General features: G+C 48.7%; 2 protein-coding genes and 1 long non-coding RNA gene across 3 annotated transcripts in view; 2 read left to right on the top strand and 1 right to left on the bottom strand.

Annotated features, from left to right (window-relative positions):
• The window catches only part of EXOSC10 (exosome component 10), a gene marked incomplete at its 5' end in the record, with an annotated part of 14,922 nt that extends 11,889 nt beyond the window's left edge, over window positions 1–3,033 (top strand). The window contains 4 exons of the mRNA XM_083876880.1: window positions 359–539; window positions 1,003–1,064; window positions 1,720–1,793; window positions 2,356–3,033. Coding sequence (XP_083733006.1) covers window positions 359–539; window positions 1,003–1,064; window positions 1,720–1,793; window positions 2,356–2,386 — 348 coding nt within the window. The 3' untranslated portion in view covers window positions 2,387–3,033. The remainder of the gene's footprint in view (window positions 1–358; window positions 540–1,002; window positions 1,065–1,719; window positions 1,794–2,355) is intronic.
• Window positions 1–21,223, bottom strand: part of LOC310918108 — a 21,742-nt gene extending 519 nt beyond the window's left edge. The window contains exons 1-2 of the long non-coding RNA XR_014591589.1: window positions 20,922–21,223; window positions 44–161 (exon numbers count right to left, since the gene is read on the bottom strand). This is a non-coding gene — a long non-coding RNA (uncharacterized lncRNA). The remainder of the gene's footprint in view (window positions 1–43; window positions 162–20,921) is intronic.
• SRM (spermidine synthase) lies at window positions 4,710–10,124 on the top strand (the record flags this gene model as incomplete). The annotated part of the gene is made up of 8 exons (XM_083876927.1): window positions 4,710–4,855; window positions 4,999–5,119; window positions 5,282–5,374; window positions 6,815–6,968; window positions 7,684–7,767; window positions 8,076–8,221; window positions 9,058–9,180; window positions 9,768–10,124. 8 exons carry the CDS (start codon window positions 4,710–4,712, stop codon window positions 9,783–9,785), a joined length of 885 nt encoding a protein of 294 aa, XP_083733053.1. The 3' UTR covers window positions 9,786–10,124.

Here is a 21,223-nt window from a genome sequence, read left to right as displayed (position 1 = left end):
TTCAGTAGGAAATGTTTGCCACTGATGCACCTCTGCTCCTCACCTCCTTTAAAGTTCCTCAGTTGTTCTGCATAGGTTCCCCCAAATACACCAGTGGGGCCACAGCAGATCTCAGCTCCCCATATCCTGTGAAATGACAATCAGGCTTTTCATAAAAGTCCCTAATGGGAGGAGAAGAAAAGAAATAATAGTTTAGGCTCCAGGAAGAGCACAGAGCTTTCTCCCCATGCTATAATTGCAAAAGGCAAGAGCAGTCACTGAAGCCTGGCTCCACTGGGCAGTTAATTTACCCAATGACATGTTTTATTCTCCTTTCTTCCACTTACCCTTTTTCCTGTTCTGTGGGTTGTTTTCATAGCAGGAACAAGCTAATAGGAAGAGGGAGAGAGACACAAGTGAAGTGGGAGCAGAAACGGGGGCGGAGTTGCCAACACAAGAAAAGAAACGGCAAAAAAACCCCCAGAAACCAGAGGAGCTGGAAGCACCCAGGCAGTTTACCCCCTTTGATTACAGCAATTCCAACTTCAAAGTGTTTGCAGGTAAGATCTGATCCCTTGCTAGAGTGCTGCAGTTGTGGAAAATGTTACCAGCTGAGCCTTGAGAAGGCTGTGTGAGTGTGGGTGCCAATGCAATCCAGACTGTTACATGCTTACCTTGTAGTGCAGAAATTCTTCAAGAAATTGACTTGATGAATGTACACTTGAGTATCCCTTTACTGATTTGGAAACAAAATCCTGAAACAATTGGCCAAGTGGGTTGTGCATTTAGATGTTTATTTTCTCTTATCTGTTTAATTGGAGCCTGGAACTAAGAGGCAAAGGAGATTTGACTCCTTTGTAAAAAAAGCACCTATTCAAAAATATCTCCCACCCTTAAAAGATTGTTCTGGATTTTACTGTGTGGGAGACTGCAGTGAAGCCTCCACATCACCAGAGGAACACTGTGGAATGCATTGTTCTTTGTAGAAAATTTTAGTGACATCTTCTCTCCTCTCTCTGTTAGGAAGCAGCAAATCAAAACAGTCACAGCAATTTGATCCTGCCAAGCAAGCTCACACAGGCAAGGTATGGGCCTGCCATGAAAGGAGGAACAGAAATGTGGGCAACTGTGTGTACCCAGCCAGGGGCTCTCTGGGAGGGCACATGGCATCTCCTACATCTGCAGAATGTTCTCTAACAGGTGCTCAGATGCAGCTTCCAATCACAAGTTCCTGCTTTGTATTATTATTTCTTCCCATTCGGGAGGAGCTTCCTTGGAGTCCCTCAGACTCTCTTGTTTTTTCCCACCTATTCATACATTGCTCACACCTCTGCCTCTCTACATCACAAGCTGTACATTTGGACTACAGCAAGCCACCACAAATTCCAGTACCAAATTAAATTCTCAAAAATCACAGGCATTCCTGACACCAGGACATGTCAGGCTTGCACATTGCTCTTGTACTCCTCCAAGTAGTGTTATTTGGAACAGTCTCTGCTCTGAGATTTTTTTGCTTAACTTACTGCTAATTGAGATTGAAAAGAAGAAAAGAACCCATAAACAATCACATCATGGCTTGTTGATGAACAGACACATGTTTTTTGCTGCTTTTTTATACATACGCAGGGAAGTTAATGAGCAGATTTCTGTGAGGTTGGAAAGATTTGGCAGCACATGAATCTCATGGAATATACTTAGGAGGAACCTCACTGATGATTTTTTGTTTATTTGTTTGTGCAGAAATTTGCTGGAGCTAACAAACTTCACCAGTCTGGAAACCGGAGCATGTCGTACCTGGCAGGGAAAGCTGAAAGGTGTGGTTTTAGTCTGCTTTTATCCAGCTGGAGTGTTTGTACACCCCTGCCCCAGAGCCATGGGCAGAGCTATTGTCCTCTGCTGCTCTGGGAGCTTTAGCACATGTTTAATGGAAGAGGTTGCATCACACCCTGACATCAGTTTAAAGGAAAAAAAAAGAAAAACTCCACCAACAATTTAGGATTAATGCAATCAAAGACAAGTCTGGGTGGGAGGTTTGAAATGCTGAGGTAAAATGCTGTGCTAAAGGGTGTGGGTGTTGCTTTCTTTGATCAGAGATAGGTGGAAGTGGGGAGAACATCTGCCCAGCTTGGGAGGAACAACAGTGCTGCCAGTATGGACATTCTTGTTCTGAATAGATACTTAGTGTTTAGTGCAGGATTTGATTGTTGTGTGTTACTTTGTCACAAAAGAGCAACACTACCTGAGGGCAGCATTGGAGGGAGAAGGGTGCTGTCTGCCTCAGGACCCTCTCGTGATAGAATCATTGTAACATCATCAGTTTTCAGTCTTGAGTGAATTTAGAGCAAGAGTTAAGGTGTTTGTTTAACTCTTTTGCAGGGGTTCCACACACCACTGGCCAAAGAGATAATTTTGTTACAGGACCTGTGGGAGTTGATGCTGAATGAAAAGAAGTGTTGCTGCCATGGGAAAGAAAATGCCAAGTCATTGATGAGTTTTTGTACAGGAAAGTTTTTAAAATCATTAAAATCCTTTTTTTCCAAAAGGGAAAACCATCTTCATTGTTGTCACTTTTATTATATTCATATTGCTTTTTTTTTTTTTTCTAATTATACTCACAGTGTTGCTTTGTTTATAATTTTGAAAGTTTATCCTGTGTCCTCAAACACAATTAGGCTAAACTTGTCACTTCTTGGAGCTGCAGAACCAGCATGTCATTGGAGCATGGGAGGAATCTCTTGGCATCTCTAAAGGTAGCACAGAAATAACAGAGATGCAGCAGATGTGACTCAAACCCCAGCAGTTCAGAGAAAAAAATGAGGCCAGAGTGTCTTTCATGGTAGACCTTGCTTACAAATTGAACTGCACAAAGACAAGGTGATACAGAAAAAGGGTGTGTTTACCTCTCAGTGTTTGTGTATTTTAAGGAAGAAAAAAAAAATTAATAAATAAAGATGTTTAGGAGACCAATGCTTTCACCATAAAGTTCCAGAGTAAAAGCAAGAGCCTTAGGCAGAAGGGAAAAACATGGATTGGCAGAGATGTGGTGGGGAAAGGCAGAGGGTTCTGTGCTGCAGCTGAATCTCTACAGCTGAACTAACATGTCCAAGTTTTAAATACCCACAGTGAGTTATCTTTAAGTCTTTGTAGAAAGAATATCAGAAACATTATCCAATATTTGATGGGTCAGTGACAGTTTATTCTCATGTAGACCTCTGACAGCTGGTAATTCTGCTGTGGAGAGGTAGGGAACATGACATTTTAACAGAGCTTTATTTTACAAAGACTGAGGAGGCTTGAGATTTAGTTTGATTTCAGTCTCTGGGAAATAGAGAGTGGAAGGAACAGAGGAGGGGTTTTCCTCCTCAGGTATCTTAGTGTGAACAGTGCCAGCTAAGCAGCATTGTAATGACAGAACAGTCTGTTTCTGCTTATAAAATCTGCTTGCATGGCTGAATATTGGAGAATGTTTTTGTAAAGAGGCTGTTAAATAGCAATTGTCTCCAAGTGCATTTGCAGGGGCTGCCAATTCCTTCCTTGTCAGCTTTACCAGTTCTTGTTACTTTTTTAACTTGAAGAACAAAGTAAGTGTTACCAAAAGCCCCATTGCCTCTGGGGATATTAAAATCTCTGTGGTTTAAATCCTCTACTTAATAAATTAAATCCTCTACTTAAAATTCCAAGGGAAGTGACATTTCAAGGATGATCCTAATTTTAGTCCTTTTCTGTTTTCCCTTTATGAGCAGCAAGAGGTTTTAAAAATCTCCTTAATGGAAGTGACTAACAACTACATACATGCTTATTCATTTGGTTTTGCCTGTGGAGTTGTAGCATTGGAGGCCCCTACTGTGAGGTTGTTTTACTGTTGTGCAGCAGTTGTTGGAGGTGTTTGTGTAACCTGGTTGGAGAACTACTCTTGGTGCATTTCTCCAAAGTCTGTTCCTCCCAGCACACACCACATTGTGTAAGGCTGCTGAGCCTTGCTGGGCCTGCCAGGACTAGAGCTGAGTCTGCTTTTGTGAGACCCACAGAACCACGGGATGGGTGAGGTTGGTAGAGACCAGAGCAAGTCATTGCTCCACTCTCCCTGCTCGGGCAGGGTCATCTTAGAGCACATGGCACAGGACTGTGCCCAGAAGGGTCTGGAATACGTCCAGTGAAAAGCCCTTCACACCTTCTCTGGGCAATCCATCCCTGGCCTCGGTCACCCACACAGCAAAGTTCTTCCTAATGTTTAGCTGGGACTTTACGTGCATCACTTTCTGCCTGTTTCCTGATGTCCCAGTGGTCGGCACCACCGTGCAGAGCTGCTTCCCTCTTCGTGCCGTTTTCCCTTTAGATATTCACACTCATTAACGAGGCGCCCTCTCTCACCCGGCTCTTCTGGAGGCTGAGCAGGCCCAGCTCTCTCACTGACGCTCTCCCCAGCTGTGAAACCCGACACAAGCCCCAGGCCCATCACCCCGCGCTCCCCGTTCTCTCCCCGTTCTCTCTCGGGGCGGGGCGGAGCCCAGCGAGGCCTCGCGCCGGGCGCGCCCTTTCCGCGCGGCGGCCCCGCCCCTCGCTCACGTGGCGCCGACGTCACTGGCGGCGCGGGCCAATGGCGGCGGGCGGCGGCGGGGGCGGGGCGGTGCGCGCGGCTCGCGCGCCGGCGGGGTCAGGCGGCGGCGGCGGCGCGAGCCCAGCGCGGGTTCGGGTCGGGAGCGGCCGCTCCGCGCGGGGCGGGGGCGGGGATGGAGCGCGGCGCGGCGGCGCTGATCCGCGAGGGCTGGTTCCGCGAGACCTGCCGCCTCTGGCCCGGCCAGGCCATGTCGCTGCAGGTGGAGGAGCTCCTGCACCACCAGCGCTCCCGCTACCAGGAGATCCTCGTCTTCCGCAGGTGCGGGAAGGGGCGGCCCGGGGCGGCGGGGGGATGGCGGGGCCCGGTCGGCGCCACGCGATGGGGCCCGAGCCCGGCGGCGCGGGGAGGGGGCGGGGAGCGCGGCCCCAGCCGGCTCCAACCCCGCTCCCCGCTCTGCCCAGCACCACCTACGGCAACGTCCTGGTCCTGGACGGGGTGATCCAGTGCACGGAGCGGGACGAGTTCTCCTACCAGGAAATGATCGCCAACCTGCCCCTCTGCAGCCACCCCGACCCCCGCAAGGTGAGTCGTGCCCGGGGGGCTCTGCGGCCCCGGCCCGGCCCTGCCGTGGCCCCGCGCTCCGTCCCCGCTCTGGGCACCGCCGGTCCCCGCCGTTCTCCCCCGGCCGCAGAGCGAACCCCCCGCGCCGGGCCCGCTGACAGCCCCCTCTGCCCTCCCCCGCAGGTGCTGATCATCGGCGGCGGCGATGGCGGAGTGCTGCGGGAGGTGGTCAAACACCCCACCGTGGAGTCCGTGGTGCAGTGCGAGATCGATGAGGTGCGTTGGGCGGGAGCCGCGGGCCCGGGGCGGGCAGAGCTCACAGCATCCCCGAGCCGCTTTCACCTGCCGTGTCTCGTCAGCGCCGGGAGGGAGCCTTGGCTGCCGGCTCTGCTGGCGTGACAATGACAGCGCCACCTCTTTGCCTGACGAGCCATCGACGTGGCAGCCGGGGCTGCTCCTCCATGTGATTCCCTTCGCACACAGGCGATTGAGGCCCTTCGGGCAGACCGGGCCAAGCGCGGGGTCTGAGCAGGGCCTGGCTCTGTGCAGGGGCTGCTTTCCCTCTCCCTCGCTGCCGGGCAAGGTTCCCCTGGCTCCTGCCCGAGGCTGATTTTGGTGAACAGTCTCGTGCAACCAAAATCAGGGAATAAGCAGTGGGGATTTGTTCCTGTGATAGATGGGCCAGTTGCTTTGGAAAGGGTCGTAATTTTCTGTCTGGTCCAACAAACTTGGGAGGGAGGAAATCACAACCAGTCAGAGCACGTTGAGGCTTTGGCTGTTGTTGCTGACTGGTACAAAGTGGGCACTGCTGGGAATCCCCTGGGACTGGGGATCTGCTCCAGAGGCCTCTGAGGGTCACTGTCAGGGTGTGGGCTGGTAACTCTGTCAGACCACTGAATTTACTCTTTTCCCAGCCCTCCTCTCAGCTAGTTTTACATTCCTTATTTATTTTACTTTACTTTACTCTGCTTTACTTTACTCAGCCTGATATTTTACTTTCTCAGAAAGTTTTGCTGAGATTAAAGTTCTGTTAAGAACAGGAGATACTAATGTTTGAGATTGTGTGCTCTGTCTGCAGCTAAGGAGGCAAATGTCCCTGGTTTTAACAAGCACTGCCTGAAACCAGCATATTATTTTTTGTTTTGCCAGCTGTGAGAGGCTGGTAGTGTTCAGTACAACTGCTGGGCCCAGGGCAGTGGCTGACTAATGATTTTAGAGAGAAAACTCTTATCTTGCAGGGGGGTTGATAAAATGGCTATAGTGCAGAGATGGGGATATTTCTTATTTTACGTTCAGAAACCTGCTGGCATGGTTTTGCTTAGGAAGAAAAATAGATTGATTTAGCTGAGATCACCTGTGGAGGTGATGTTCTGTAGGAAAAAGGAGCACAGAGCAGTCTTGGCTGTGATACATTTGCTCAGTTCCTCAGGGAGCTTTTGAAGCTCCAGGTTTTTGCTGAGTGAGAGTCATTGTTGGGGTGTGAGCATGGACAGACCAGCAGTGTCACTGGGCCCTGAGGCTGCAGGAAAAGGCTGAGAGTAGCTTTGCTGGCTGATGGTGCTGGCAGCTCTTGTGGATTTCACTGGCAAGTCAGGCTTGAGCTGAAGGTATGGAGGGAAATGACTCACTGTGCTGCTCTTCCAGTCACAACTGCACAGCAGACTGAGAAGCAGCTTCTTGGAAGCCTCTGACCCACTTGTGCTCTCTGTGTTGCAGGATGTGATCCAAGTGTCTAAAAAATACCTCCCAGGGATGGCAGTGGGGTACTCCAGTGCTAAGCTGACCTTGCATGTGGGAGATGGCTTTGAGTTCATGAAACAGAATCAAGAAGCCTTTGATGTGATTATCACAGACTCGTCTGACCCCATGGGTAAGAGCTCTAGCCATAAAAGGGCACTGCTTTCCATATACCTCCTTCATTTTTTTTTTCTTCTGCCTACCTCTTGGAAGTTATGCCAGCCTGCTCAGGAGCCTTTCAAGTGAAAAGACTGTTGCCTACTTGGCTCTTTTAGTAGGAAAAGGGAAGGATGGAAACCATTAAATAGTATTAGCAGCCCTTCAAGCCAGCTGTTACATTTCTCTCCTCAAAATTCAACTCCAGCAACTATTTCTTCTGGCAGAGCTGTTCCCTGAGTCCAGCAATCCCGTGGGGGATGCAGCACCATTGCTGGCAGGGGCAGCTTTGCACACAGACCTGCTGGTGAAGCAGTGGCTCACACACTGTTGGTGCAGCCCCTGCCCTGAAGAAGCTGTGGTGAGGCTGCTGTATTTCTGAAGGGAGAAACTGGGGTAGGGAGGGACCAAATGTAGATATGGCACCTCATTTTAGGAACCCATCAACGAGTCTGAGTCACCTTCAGTGTTGCTCTAGTCAACACAGAGACAGGCATCTCTAAAAGGCAGTTTGGAGCAGGAGTTCTGCTTAGAAAATGCTCCATGAAGCAGGAGGCAGCTGTTAGACTTTGTTTAATAGAGGACCTGGGCTTGCTATTTAGCAAAGGTAAAATCCTGACTGTTTTGCCCTGCTAGGTGCAGGCTGGGGTTCACCTGGGCTCAAAACCTTCCTTTATTCACCTTTCTCCCAGGTCCTGCAGAAAGTTTGTTCAAAGAATCTTATTACCAGCTGATGAAGACAGCCCTGCGAGAGGATGGGATTCTCTGCTGCCAAGGTGAGGCTGCTGTCCCTGATGCCAGACCTTTTCACACCAAGTGTGAGCCACAGAGGGGACTCTTCTTGGGGAGATGTGATGCAGGGAGTGAAACCTGTCCTCTCCCAGCTAAAGCAGAGGTTTTGATGTGTCTGTGTCAGCTCATTAATTATTGGACTGGGCTTAGCAAAACCGGCATAAGGGTCTTGTCTTGTCTTGGAAACTACGTGAGCTGTGCAGGTTGAGACTTGGCACCACTGTTAACCTGGCACAGCTCAGTGCAGGGAAGGGGAGCAGCTCTCACCTTGCACCTTCCTTTCTCCTGGTAGGTGAGTGCCAGTGGCTGCACCTGGATCTCATTAAGGAGATGCGTCAGTTCTGCAAGTCGCTGTTCCCGGTGGTGGAATACGCCTATTGCACCATCCCCACGTACCCCAGCGGCCAGATCGGCTTCATGCTCTGCAGCAAGAACCCCGTGAGTCTCAGCCACCTCAGGTGCCCTTTGCCATTCCCTAGAAGCCTGCCTGAGGCTGGCCCTTGCAGAGCCTGAGCTGTGCCACTGAACTCTCCCAGCTGTGGGGCCTTGAGGCTCTGCAGTGCAGCCTCCTCAGTGCTGAGTGAAGGACAGAGTAGACCAGGTGCTTTGGAAATGGTCATAGTTTCCTGTCTGGTACAATAAACTTGAAAGGGAGGAAGTCATTACTGATTTCCACAGCATGATAAGGCTTTGATAAGCTCATTGATGCTGACTGTTAAAAGGTTACCTGTTACCTGCTAAGAATCAGCCTGTGGCTGGTAATCTGCTCTCAGGGGCCTCCAGGTGACAGTCGGTGTTAAGATCTGGGCTGGTAACTCTGTCAGGCCACTGAAGTTTACTCTGTTCTCAGTCTGCCTCAATGTGATTGCCAGATGGGTTTGGGGTGCCAGCATTGCTGGTGCTGTAAGTGATTAATCTGGGATGCTGGCAGCATGCACCATGCCAAACTTAGCACAAACGTGAATTCTCCTTTGGGGAGCAAAGCCTTGTTTCTTGGATGCTCAGGCACCCTCACAGCTTCATCTGGCACGGGGCTCATGCAGTGTGACCTCATGCACTGACATCTGTGCTCAAGTGCTGGTCACAGGAGTTACAGAGCATAAACCCCAGCCCTTGGTACTGCGGCTGCGCAGAACCTCTGACCTTTTACTAGAACAGAAAGTTATTTGTTTTCCTGTGAGTCATCTCAGTTCTCTGCCATGCAGAGGATGCCTGTCACACAGCCTTTGGCTCCTGACCCAAACACTCAGAGTTACCTGACTTTGTCTCTGCAGAACACGAATTTCCGGGAGCCTGTGCAGCAGCTCTCGCAGCAGCAGGTGGAGGAGAGGAGTCTGAAATATTACAACTCTGACATCCACAGGGCAGCATTCATCCTGCCAGAGTTTGCACGGAAGGTAAGGCAGGCTGTGCCACAACACCTCCCTGAAGGATGAGTTAGGAGTGGGAGTAGACAGCACTGAGGGTTTCCTGCAGTCCCAAAGGCTGCTGTGGGCAAGTCAGAGCAGGAGAGCATTTTGTATGACAGAGCAGAGTATGGGGCAGTCAGGGAAGGCTGGAGTTCCTTTAGGAGCTGTTCTTTGGGCTGATGTCCCATGCCTTGATGACAGATCACTCCTACTTCACCTGCCAAGGCCAGGTCCAAGAGCCTGCAGAACTGGTGTTTCCCACTGGAAAGCTTCAAAAGTCTCAGATAAAATGTGCTTGTGATTTCTAGTGCAAACCAGAAAACCAGATTTCTAGTGCAAACCAGAGGGTAAAGAAGGGATGCTCCAGCACAGTTCAGTCTTGCTTTTTGAAGGATAGTCTGTATTTCCACATTATTCTGTTATCTCCACACTGAGCTGCAACTGCAGGTTCCAGAAAAAACTCCTTAGAGTGTGGTAGGGGTGAAGGCAAATAGCACAGGTGTATTTTAGAGGTGGTGATTCCCATTTGTGCTGGGGCAGCCCCGTCCTGACAGTCTGTGTGTGGCTTTCTGCAGGCCCTGAGCGACGTGTGAGATGAGACGCTGCTTCCTTCCTTCGAGTTGGACTCTGAGATCATCAGTGATGTGGCTGGGATCTTCTCAGCAGACTGCAGATTTGCTCTCCACTGTGTGGGATTGTTTAACCCTTGGCCAGCCAACATTCCCTCTGATGTGTTAAAGATGATGGGGCATAAGCCAGATCAGACTATTGAAAAGGTCCAGTGACTTTATTGCGTGAGGTCAAAACTGTTCTTTCCAGTGCTGGAAATGTAAGATGTCTTTTTCCTTTCTCTCCTCCCTGCACCCAATCTAAATTCTCCCATCCCAACCACACTCCACACCCCCCAACTAACATGATGTATTTATAACTGACACGTATTTCTGTCTGGTGGTCTGGGAAGAGTTCAAAGGGTCCCTGACTCAGCCTTAAGCACAGAGAGAGAGAAAGAGAGAGAGAGCTTTGTGCACAGGTAGCTCACTCTCTCCTCATGGGAGCTCCCTGCTGCTGACACATTTGGACTGGTAACAGGTCTGAGCCTTTGTGTCCCACTGCCCTGCTGTGACTCCTGCACTGCTCTGCAGCACAGCTGGAGAAGTCACAGTGCAAACTGTTGCCATTCACAAAAGGTCTCCCTCCAACCCTGATGGAGTAGCAGTATTAAACACCAGCCAGGCAGGCTGGCAGCAGTCTTCTGGCTTTTTTTTATTTTTTTTTCATTGTTAATTTTTTAATTGGTTAGAAACAGAAGTGCTGAGGTGCCAACAGGCTGACTCCTGTTCTTACCTCTGCCCTCAGAGATTCAGAGATGTTCCAAAGAATGCTTATAAATGTGGTGATAGGCATATATATATATACACACACATATACATATATATATATGTATAGAGCAAACCTTTGCTCCATTGCCTGATGCTCAGTACTGGTGTTGGGGAGTCAGTTGTGCTGACAAATCTCTCACCTCAGTCATGCTGAGATGCCTCAGGCCTGAGTGTTTGCAAATCCTTAGGAGGCATCATTATTTCCAATGCTGCCCCTGCAGCATAAGTTGTTTTTCGTTGTACTCTGTCAGGTGGATCTGCCCTCACTTCTTTACTCCTGTTCTGAGGATTCCATACCCCTGCTCAGTGGGAATCTCCCTCCCAGCACAGCCACTGTGCCACTGTCACTCCCTTGCACTCAATTAAACACTCAGCTCTGGTTAAGGTGACATCAGTGTGGGTCAGTGTTCTCTGGGGACAGAGTGGGGCAGGGAGAAGGAGATCCTGAAGGTTTGCTGTGCTTCCAGGTGCACTCTCTAGTTGGCCTGACTTCCTCTCTCACTTACCTTCAGGGATGGCAAGTTACCAAATTAAGCTCTGAAGAGTGATCCCTTTGTATTGCAGTGTAGCTGCCCAGTAGCTCCTCCAGCTTCTGCCATCCTTTGTGCTGCAGACTCAGTACCTGCTTTCCAAGCTGTTCTCCAGTTCGAATGCTGCCTTTTGCAGTTTTCCAAGTGGTTTTCCAGGTGCCCATCTCCCTGCTGCTGTCAGCAGTTCTGTCAGTCCTGGCCCCACTGAGCTGCACTCTCTCCCACTGCAGAAGTGTGGTGGCTCAGGGGCTTTGAGGGCTGAACCCCTGAGCTCCAGCTGAGTAGGCTGGAGAAAGGCACAAGGAAAAGACAAAAATGCTCCTTCTGAGAGGCTTTTTGGATTGGTAAGAGAGAACAAGAAAAAGCAGATTTTAGCAAGGGTTGGAGTTGAGCTTTGCCATAGCAGTGACCCTACAAACAGTGTAGGTGATCCAGCCACTGTGTGCCCACAGCACAGGATTTGTGGGGTCAGTACTGTCCTTCCTCCTGTTTCTGATGAGACTTGGCACTTCTTTCCCAGTATAGCCTTCTACCACCAGTATTGGTACAGTTTCTTCGTGGTCTCAAGGGTTTGCAAAGCACTGCTGAGTGCAGAGTCCAGATCTCTGTATTCTTGTGTTGAGAAGATAACACCTATTTTTCTCTCAATTGTCTGGATGACTGTCTTCTATCTCACACAATTAGTTTGGGTTAATGAGGCATTTTCATTGCTCAACTCTTGTGTTTTTATAAGAAGCAGACCACTAATGGAGGCTCCTCCTGTTTCAATTCCTGTGGGACCTGAACCTCACTCAGCCCTTCACCCTTGACAGAAAATTAGCTCTGGCACTTTCCCTAGAACAGGAATCAAGACCAGGATTATAGTCCAGGAAGGCTTTAGAGCAGCACCCAACTGGTAACAAGTTCAAGCCTTTCACCCATCCTTGGTGAGTACAACAATGCCCAGGAGGGAAAGAGCTTCCTCAAACCTGTTGTTGGCCTCCACACAGCAAATTATTCCTTCTGGTTCTTTGAGCTCTCTCCAAATGTCTGAGTTCAGCAAGTGGCCAGTGATGGGAGCAGAAGACAAGACTTTTTTCCCATCCAAGTCATACAAACTCTGTCCACAAGCCCCTATATCTATATATCTATCTATATCTATATAATTTCTGAGTGATTCTAAGCCACTGTACCCCACAGACTGTTCCAAACACTTCAGTGCCTTCAGTGTGAAGATGCAGAGATCCAGTGCCTGAATCAGGCACTCATTAAATGAATGCAGCAGGAGAGGGAGCAGGGGCTTGTGCAGCTATAGCTGGTTCCACCTCAGCAGCTCTGAGCTTAAGGACTTAAAAATCACCCCTGTGCTAATCCCTGCCTCAGGTCTGTTGCCCTGTGAGCTGCTGGGATGGTGTTTGGCAGCTGCAAAGCAGTTGTGTCTACACATTGAACATCCCCTCCCCAAATCTGTGTCTGAGCTGTTTTGCTGCAGGATGTGGTGGCCAAGGGACACTGGGGGTTGAAGAGACACTGGAAATTCCTCTACAAGAGGAAACTGGTCTCATGTAGAGCACTGAGCACTTTTGCAGTGTCTCCAGGTGGGCAGCTAAAACATTAACCTTTGTCAGAGTTTTGGCTGCCATTTGCCTGAGGCTGGTTGAGCAAGACTGCTCGTAAGCAAAGAGTCACCAAGATGATGATGTTTGTCTAGACATGCTGCAGTCGTGTTCCAGCATCTCATTAAGCCAGGAGCACAGAACAGGGATAGGCTTTGTCCCAGGTAATGTAAAATATAATGTCAGAGCAGGTGGAGACAGGCAAGGGAATGGAGCCTGATGGGCTTTAGCCCATCCATTGCTTAAGTTCCTTGGCACCTTTTGAACTGTGTCAAAGCTGTTCCGTGCTTTATTCACTGAACAAACTCAATTTTAAGAAGTTCAGAAGATAATTTTTAAAATTGAGAGAAACCTCTTGCCTGTATCTCTTGAGCCCTTTGAGTCAGTTAATTGGCATGAGTGTCATATTCACCCTGAGCTGATGTTACTGAGGCCTGGCTGAGTTACTGATGGAGCTTGGCTGGAGCAAGAGGCTGCTGAAGAATGACATTCATCAGAGCAGCAGTCTCAGTGAGCAAGCAGGCAAAGAGTATTACAAAGTGCTACCAGGGTCAGGTAGAGGAAAGTTCCCTTGTCAAAAGGGGAAGAAGAGGGAATAGTGTGGACACCATGAAACAACAGCTCAGGTCTAGCAGAGGAGCCAGACAAAATGCTGTTACAAAGATGAGAAATCTGACAAAGTTAAATACTGAGAAGTGTGGGGAATGCTCTTTCCTAGTCATGGAAACTGGATGGAGTTTATTGCTTTTAAAATGTGCAGAAGATGGGAAAGTGAAGCCATGAAACTGCAGTTATAGCACAGTGGTGTGTGAAGCAGATAAAGATGAGGGTATTATGGCAAATGTTGGGGATCTCAGTGCAGACTTTTCAATGACAACAGCCCCATGGCTAGTGGGGCTTGAAGTGCCAAGGGCTGCTGAAGCAGGGACCCCACAGAGACCCCACAGGAGGCCTCTCCTTGGTACTTAAGGGCTGCTGCAGCTACTCACAGCCAGGCACCTCCAGGAAGGAATTTTCTAAACAAATCTAATTCTATGTTAAGAACAGGATGATGTGTAACATGCCCCTGCATGTGTTTTGCCTCCTTAAGCTGTAGGAGAGGAGTAACCAGAACCCCACACTATCTGCAGTCCCTGATTAAGGCTCTCCCAGCCAAGCAGTGCCTTCTCTAGTGCTCACAGTCTCATGTGTTAACACCCCTGGTGAGGCCTTGGAATTCCCACCAGGTTAGTGCATAAACAATCCCTCTGGTAATCCAGGTGGGAAAGGAATGTTTCTATCCAACTCTTGTCCAGCCCATCTTGCCACCAGTGGGACAAGTCTGGTGTAGCAGAGGTCATGACTGCATGGCAGCTGACAATAATCCCAGACTGCACAGCCTGAAATGCCTCCTGTGTGGAGCCAGGCAAAATGTTCCAGTGGAAAGCATATATTCTTAAATTGAAGTGTTTCATGGTGAGTAGTTATTTTTGATGAAGATTTTTGGTGGAATAATTGAAATGTTTCACTGCCTGCAGTCAAATAACAGAAGGCTCTGAGCATACAGGTGGAGCATTTTTCTTGCCCTTCCCTCATCCTCCTGCAGTCCCTTTGGGTTGACAGAGAAGGCAGCATAACCCCCTCCCCAGAGAGCTGTGACAGGCTTGTAGTGCTGTGATAACAGCATCCCCATGGTCCTTCCTCCCCTGCTCAAACCCAGACATCCTCCTCCTCCTCCTCCCTGCACATGCTCTGAGCAGGGATGTGGCTCTTGCCATCTCTTCCCTGGGTTTGTTAGATCAGTGCCAATGAAAAGCCATGGCTGAACCAGCCCTCTGCATTCTCCTCCAGGGCCTGGGGAGAACAGTGCCAGGCAAAACTGCAAACCTGGCGTCTTTAATGAGCTGTAATTTCAAGCCTGTGAACGAATTGGTTTCCCTTTCCAGGAAGGCTTACAACTGTCAGCTAACTATTGCTTTATTTATTGCATTTGCCTTTGTAACCTGAGGGCAGAGAGCAAGGGTTCCAATGACAGGAAGGTGTTTTAACTCCTCCTTCTGCTGCAGCTGAGTGCCTTGCCTTTGGGAACCAGAAACTTCTGGAGGTTTGGTGTGGTTCTGCTACGAGCTTCAACACATGGTGACCTGAACCCAGACCAGGCAAAAGACAGCAAACGTCCAGGCCACAGAGGAGAGAATTGAGAAATTACCTCATTCCTTAGTGTGGCATTTGGTGCCAGACACAGTGAGCTCCTGTGTTCCTGGAGTGCCCAGTCTTTGCTGCTGCTCAGTCACAGACATACTGAGGAAAGATCAGAGGCTTTTTCTTGAATGACAAAACCTCTCCCGCTGCATGTTGTATGTGCAGCCTTCATCACAAAAAGATGGAAGTTCTCTGAAGTGAATGTGGAAGCATTTTCTGCTGTACTCCTGAACCCACTCTGCATCTCTGCTGGAGCCATGCTAACTGAGACAAAATCCTTGGAGAGACAAGCATTTTCTACTTATTGAATGCAGAAATTCCTTCTGGAGCATGCCCACCTCAGGTTCCTCTGGTTGTGTTCACAGGTGTACTGATTTCAGAGAGATCTGCCCTCTCTGAGGGGCAGAGAAATGCCTCAGAGGTGCCAGAAATCCACTCAGGCCATGTGCAACTGTGAGGGCAGGAGAGCATTAAGGGACATGACTTCCAAAGGAGAGTCAGATAACAGAGAAACTGGTAAGAGGAAAGACTAATCAGAAATGTTCATTGTTCCAAGGGAAGACCTTTACCATTTCCTGGACAGGGTCATAAGAGTTTAAGGGTTAGCATTAAAAAAAAAAAAAAAAAAAAAAAAAAAAAAAAAAAAAAAAGCCCTCTTAAAGGTCAGACAGCTAATGAACATGGAATAGGAACAGCAGCAATAAAGAACAATCCTGGTGCTGTACATTCAACTCTATCTGATTACAAAAAAGAGAAAGTTTTATCCCCAGAGAGTTATTTTACTTCCTTTAGAGGAGATGGTGTTACATCTTGTGGTGGGGAGGTGGTCAGCAGCATCTGCAAAGGGACTGGAGGACAGACTAACATAGGGGAAGCAGCAGAGTGAATGTGAGGAAAGGGAAGGAAGGGCACTGGGGAATGTGGAGGGATCTGGAAAAGAGGTGCCCAGTATTGAGAGAATCTGTAGCAGAAGCCAGGGGGAACTTGTTTGAATTTAGAGATCCATTCCTTCTGTGGGCACTGGAATAGAAGTGCTTTGATGTGACCCTGTTCACTCCCTCCCAGCTGGGAAGAGACACCCAGCCTTGCCCAGGCCACACGTTCAGGTTTTGGCTGTGCTGGTCAGCAGAGCCACAGGCTTTGTGCTGCTGTATCTGAAGGTAACAGTGATTTTTATTACTGCCCTTTAATTCCAGGACAGATTCACAGCAGCCTGGTCCTGATTTACACCTTTGTGGGTCTCCCTAAAAGCTGATCTCTGGCTCAGCACATCATCTCCTTTTTGGTAGGAGCATTGTCACACTTGTGACCCTGTTGGCTCCATGGAGCACGATGGAAAACAGCCCATTCCAAGTGGCAGACAGAGCTGTTTGTTGAACAAGCAGATGGCCCCCAGCATGGAGACCTGCCTGCACTGCTCCAGCTGTCTGCCTGCCTTTGGGGCCATGAGGGTTAGTCCTGCACTGTGGGACACCCCTGTCAGCCCAGGCACATCTCACTCTGGGGCACCTGCCCTTCATTCCTGTTGAGCAGCCAGGTGTCCTTTCTCCTTTGGTCTTCTCTCACTTGCACCTCTCCTGAATCAAATTGGCCGTGGGTCATTTGGTATATCCCTGTGTCCTGGTTTGGAAAGACAGGTGTCTGCCAGGGAAAGCCAGAGCTTCCCTTGGAATGGAGAATGTAAAGCCCCTCAAAATTATAAAATTATTATAATTTTGAAATTAAAGGGGCTTTCAGGAAAAGATATGAGAATAGGAATAACAGTTCTTTACTAGGAATATTAAAAATACAAATGTAGTAGTACAAAAAGAAACAAGCAAACAAAAAAAAAAATCCTAGAAACAACTGACAGAGTCACAATATGATCTGACACCCTGTTGGTCAGGGTGTTGGGACCAGTGCAAGTAAATCCTCCTGCAGTAACAGATGTTCTGTTGGAGCAGAGATGATCCTGTAGAAGGGCCCAGTGGTGCTGAGATGGGTCTGCTCTCCCTCTGGGAATCAGTGCAAACAGGCTGTGCTGGTGCTCTGAATGCCAGGTTTGATCCAGGTGGGAATGCTGGGCTCCTCCCCCTGGGTGGAGCATCTCCCCATGGGATGATGGAATTGTATCAGCCCTGCAGTGAGCCTGGATGGCCCATGGACAGCAGAGATCCCCTGGAGGAAGGATGGGTCTGGGAGAGATAAGAACACTGCCCCAGCTGGTTTAACAGCTGCCCATTAACATCTCCCTACCTGGTTTCAGCAGGTGATAACAGAGTACACACCCCTGGTTACATCCTGGATCACAGCCCAAAACACCCTGTGGTTTGTCTTCTCATTGGACTCTGGTGCTTCACTGCTCTTCTCAGCCGCAGAGTGGGCAGTGTTTGGCAGAATCCATTACACAGGGCTAGCACAGCAACCCTGATAAATCAGCACCATCAGGTTAAAAGGAAACAGCTAATGTTTTATCTGGATGTGGTGCATGGAAGGCAGCTCCCACATGGAGAGAGGAAGAAACAAGGAGGTTTGCAAAGTTTTCTGAGGTAAATTCATATCTGGAAATAACTTAGAATGTTATTTGTCCCCACAAAACTCTGACTCAGAACAGTTTTTTTCTATCTTCCAATGAGAGATTCTGGCATTTCTTTTACAGCATGCAGGGAAGTGATAGAATCTTTTCCCTCAAGAGCATCTGGGGTGGTATAACTGGCAATAGGAGCTGCATTATTTGCAGGCAAATTTCCATTATACTGTTTCCAGGAACGGTAATGCTGGTAAGAGGTAGAACTGACAAACAGGTTTTTCTGCCTTCTGTTCTTAGTTCTGCCACAGCATCTCCTGGCCAAGTCACTTCTCTGTAGGTTTGTTGGTTTGGGTTTTTTCTTGGGGTTTGTTTTGTTTTGGTGGGGTTTTTGTTTGTTTGTTTGTTTTGTTTTGTTTTGTTTTGTTTTTATGGGGTTTTGGTGGAGTTTTTTGGGTTTTGGTTTTGGGATTCTTTTGGTGCTAAATTAGGATAATGATTTACCTTTTGACTGTCACTTGTTGTTGGGGTCAGGGAAGCACCTGCCTTGGGATGAATGCTTCTGGAGGAAGGGCTGGTGATGAGATCAGCTCAGCCTCTGCATCTCCCAGGCAGGTGACAGTGGATGCCATCCTGGCATCCCAGTTTTGGCTATGGGCATCTGGACAAGAAGAATGGCTCTTTTCCCCAGGAAATTACTCCTGGCACCATAGAGTCATGGAAGCAGCCTCCTGGGAGGCCAAGGCAGACCCGTTGGTCTGTCAGGGTCCATCTGAGAACAGCCCTCAGACCATCACAGCTGTAGGATGAGGAATCCAAAGTCCAGCCATGGGCACCTGGCAGCAGAGGACATCCCTTTTCCACAGGAAGGAAAGCCTGGCCTCCTGTTGCCTGAGGGGCAGCTGAGAGGTGACCAGGTGATCTGAGAAACCAAGGCCAGCCACATCCACTGATCCTGGCAGCTTTCTTCTGGGAACAATCCTGGCATGTGCAGAATTTTGGAAGCAGATCCCACTTTAGGCCATGGGTGATGGAAGGCTCTTTTCCCCAGGATAAGAAGCCCTGTGCCCAATGCCTCAGGGGCAGCTGAGAGTTGGACCACAAGAGGCCAACACCAGCCAGACCTGCTGGTCCTGGTGGCTTTCTCCTAGGATCCATCCTCGGACGTTCAGGATTTTAGGAGGCAGAATCCCACTTTCGTCCACAGTCTCCAGGCCATGATGGATGGTTCTTTTCCACAGGAATAAAACTCAGCACCCCTGTGCCCTGGGGTGAGCTGAGAGGCAGCCCCCAGGAGACCAAGGCCAGCCAAACCTGTTGGTCCTGGCAGTTTTTATCTGGGAGCAATCCTTGAACATTCACAACTTCAGGACGTGTAAACCCACTTTTGCCCCTGGGTGCCTGGCTCTTTTCCACACGAAAAAAACCTCTTCACTTCAGTATGTCAGGGGCAGCTGAGAGACAATCCCCAGCAGGCAAAGAGCAGCCAAACCTGTGGTCCCTGGCAGTTTTTGTTGGGGTGCAATCCTCAGACAGTCGCAATTTAAGGAGGCAGAATCCCACTTGCCTCCACAGATTCATGCTGTCAAGGATGGCTCTTTTCTGCAGGAAGGAAAACCTGATGCTCCAGTGTGTCAGGGGCAGCTGAGAGGCAGCCCTGGAAGGACAAGGCCAGCCAGAACTGCTGGTCAGGTTTTTTCTGGGAGGAGTCCTTGGATGTTGGCAATTTTAGGAGGTGGAATCCCCCTTTGTGCAATGGGCACCTGGCCAAAAATGACCACACTTTTCCAAAGAAAAAAAAAGTTGTGTGCATCAGTGTCTCAGGGAGACACCAGACACTCAGGGAGACTCAGCTGTGAGATACTTCCTATGAGGCCAACGCCTGCCAGACCTGTCAATTTTTGCAGTTTTTCACTAGGAGCAGTCTCTGGATGTTTGCAGTTTTAGCAGGCAGAATCCCACTTTGGGTAACAAACTCCTGCCCATACAGGAGAGTTCTTTCCCACAGGAAGGAAATCTTGGCATTTCTGTGTGTGTGAGAGGCAGCCCCTGGGAGGCCAAGACCATCCAGACCCTGATAGCTTTTTTTTCTGGGAGCAAACCTCTGATGTTCAAGTTTTAGGAAGCAGAAGCTCACTTCCCTCCACTGTGTTTGCTGTGAAGGACAGGACAGTGGACAGTGAACAGTGCTTGTCCAGAGAAAGGAAATCCTGGTGCTCCAGTGTCTCAAGTGTAGATAAGAGGTGGTCCCTGGGAAGATTAGGCCAGCCAGACTTCCTGGTCCTGGCAGCTTTCTTTGGGGAGCAATCCTTGTCTATTTGCAATTTTAGGAGGCAGCATCCCACTTTGGGCCCTGGGTGCCTGGCCATGAAAGACTTTTTTTTTATGCAGAGAAGAAAGCCTGACACTCTGGAAATACTCCGTTAGGTTAGGGTGAGAAGAACTTTCCTCCCATGGGCCTTTGCAGACACATGTTAATATTTCTTAGGTTTTGTTGTTTCATTGGTTTGTTAGGTTTATGTCACCCTGGTCCCATATATGAACACCTCCTAGAATGTTCTCCCTTCCCTTGGACCCCATTGGGTTATTTTTGCCCCAGTACCACACCCCTGTAACCCCATTAGTTCCTGGCCACCCCTTCTGCACTGCATTTCCCTATCCCTGTTGGACCTTGACCCTCAGAAACACCCTTTTATCAGGTAGATAACCCTGGATCCTTGGCCCATTTTTGGCTCTCGTCCCTGCCCTACATTCGAGGCTGTACCCATGATGATGCAGACAATAAACAGTGCTCAGTAAACAAACAGGAGATAACAGGTGAGAGATCCTAATCAAAGCTACTTGTGGGTTTCTTATCTTCTTTTCTTCTGTTAGAGCCGGGATTAATACTTGGGAGATGCAGTTTCATGTTCAGACTCAGTGTTTATTAATTCTTATCTATAGCACAGTCTCACAAGTTGTGAGCTCTAGCTAACAAGGCAGAAATTGGCTCTGTTCCTAACACTTCCCAAGGTCCCCCAAGCACAAACTGTCCAATAATGAGATGACACCCATACCATTTTTACTTCCAACCCAACAACCAAGTACCCATGGTCCACAATGCAGATTTCTCCACCCAACCACAAAACATCCACCAAAACCCATGAAGAAGAAGGAGAAAAAGAAGACTTAGCCTACACCCCAATTCCTCCATCTTGCTTTATATATATTACTGTATTCTAAACTCTTAAGTTCTAAGTTTTGCACCCTGATATCACACACTTCTATTCAAACTACACACTCATAACCCCAGTGCCACCACTCAACTCTGGAAACATTCTCCAAGGCCTCAGGTCAAATGTAGTGCCTGCCTGAGGGTCAGAAAGCCCAAAGTTCCCAGCCTCCAGGGTTCCAACAGCTACTTGCTACCCAAATTTACTAAAATTAACAAAAAACCTTATAAGATTACAGCTTAACATAAAACAGTGTGCAATATCAAGGTACTTATATTAAAGCTAGCAAAATAAATACTATTGATTAGGAATTAAATGTAACTTACCACCAAAACGACAATGAAGTGCATAGTTTTAACCTCCACGGGAGTAGCTGCCAAGGTGGTGTCCCTGCTCACAGGAGAAATTCCAGAGAATAGAGAATGGAAAATTCCAGATATTTCCAGGGAAACCAGTGAGCCAAACCTCTTCTCCATTCACTTGCCAATCCAATGCTTCCCACTGTGTGGCACCAAAGTGCAGAAGAATCAACACACAACATCCTTGCTTTCTCCCTTACTGCCAGCATTCAGCTCCCAGCTCTCCCACCCGTGTACTTCTGTTCCCTCTTTACTACTTCCACTCTTGT

The sequence above is a fragment of the Zosterops lateralis genome (assembly GCF_965231275.1).
Source record: "Zosterops lateralis genome assembly, chromosome: 22".
Lineage (NCBI taxonomy): Eukaryota > Metazoa > Chordata > Aves > Passeriformes > Zosteropidae > Zosterops > Zosterops lateralis.
Note: the sequence above shows the minus strand (reverse complement) of the source record. Positions and strands in the feature narration are given on the sequence as shown.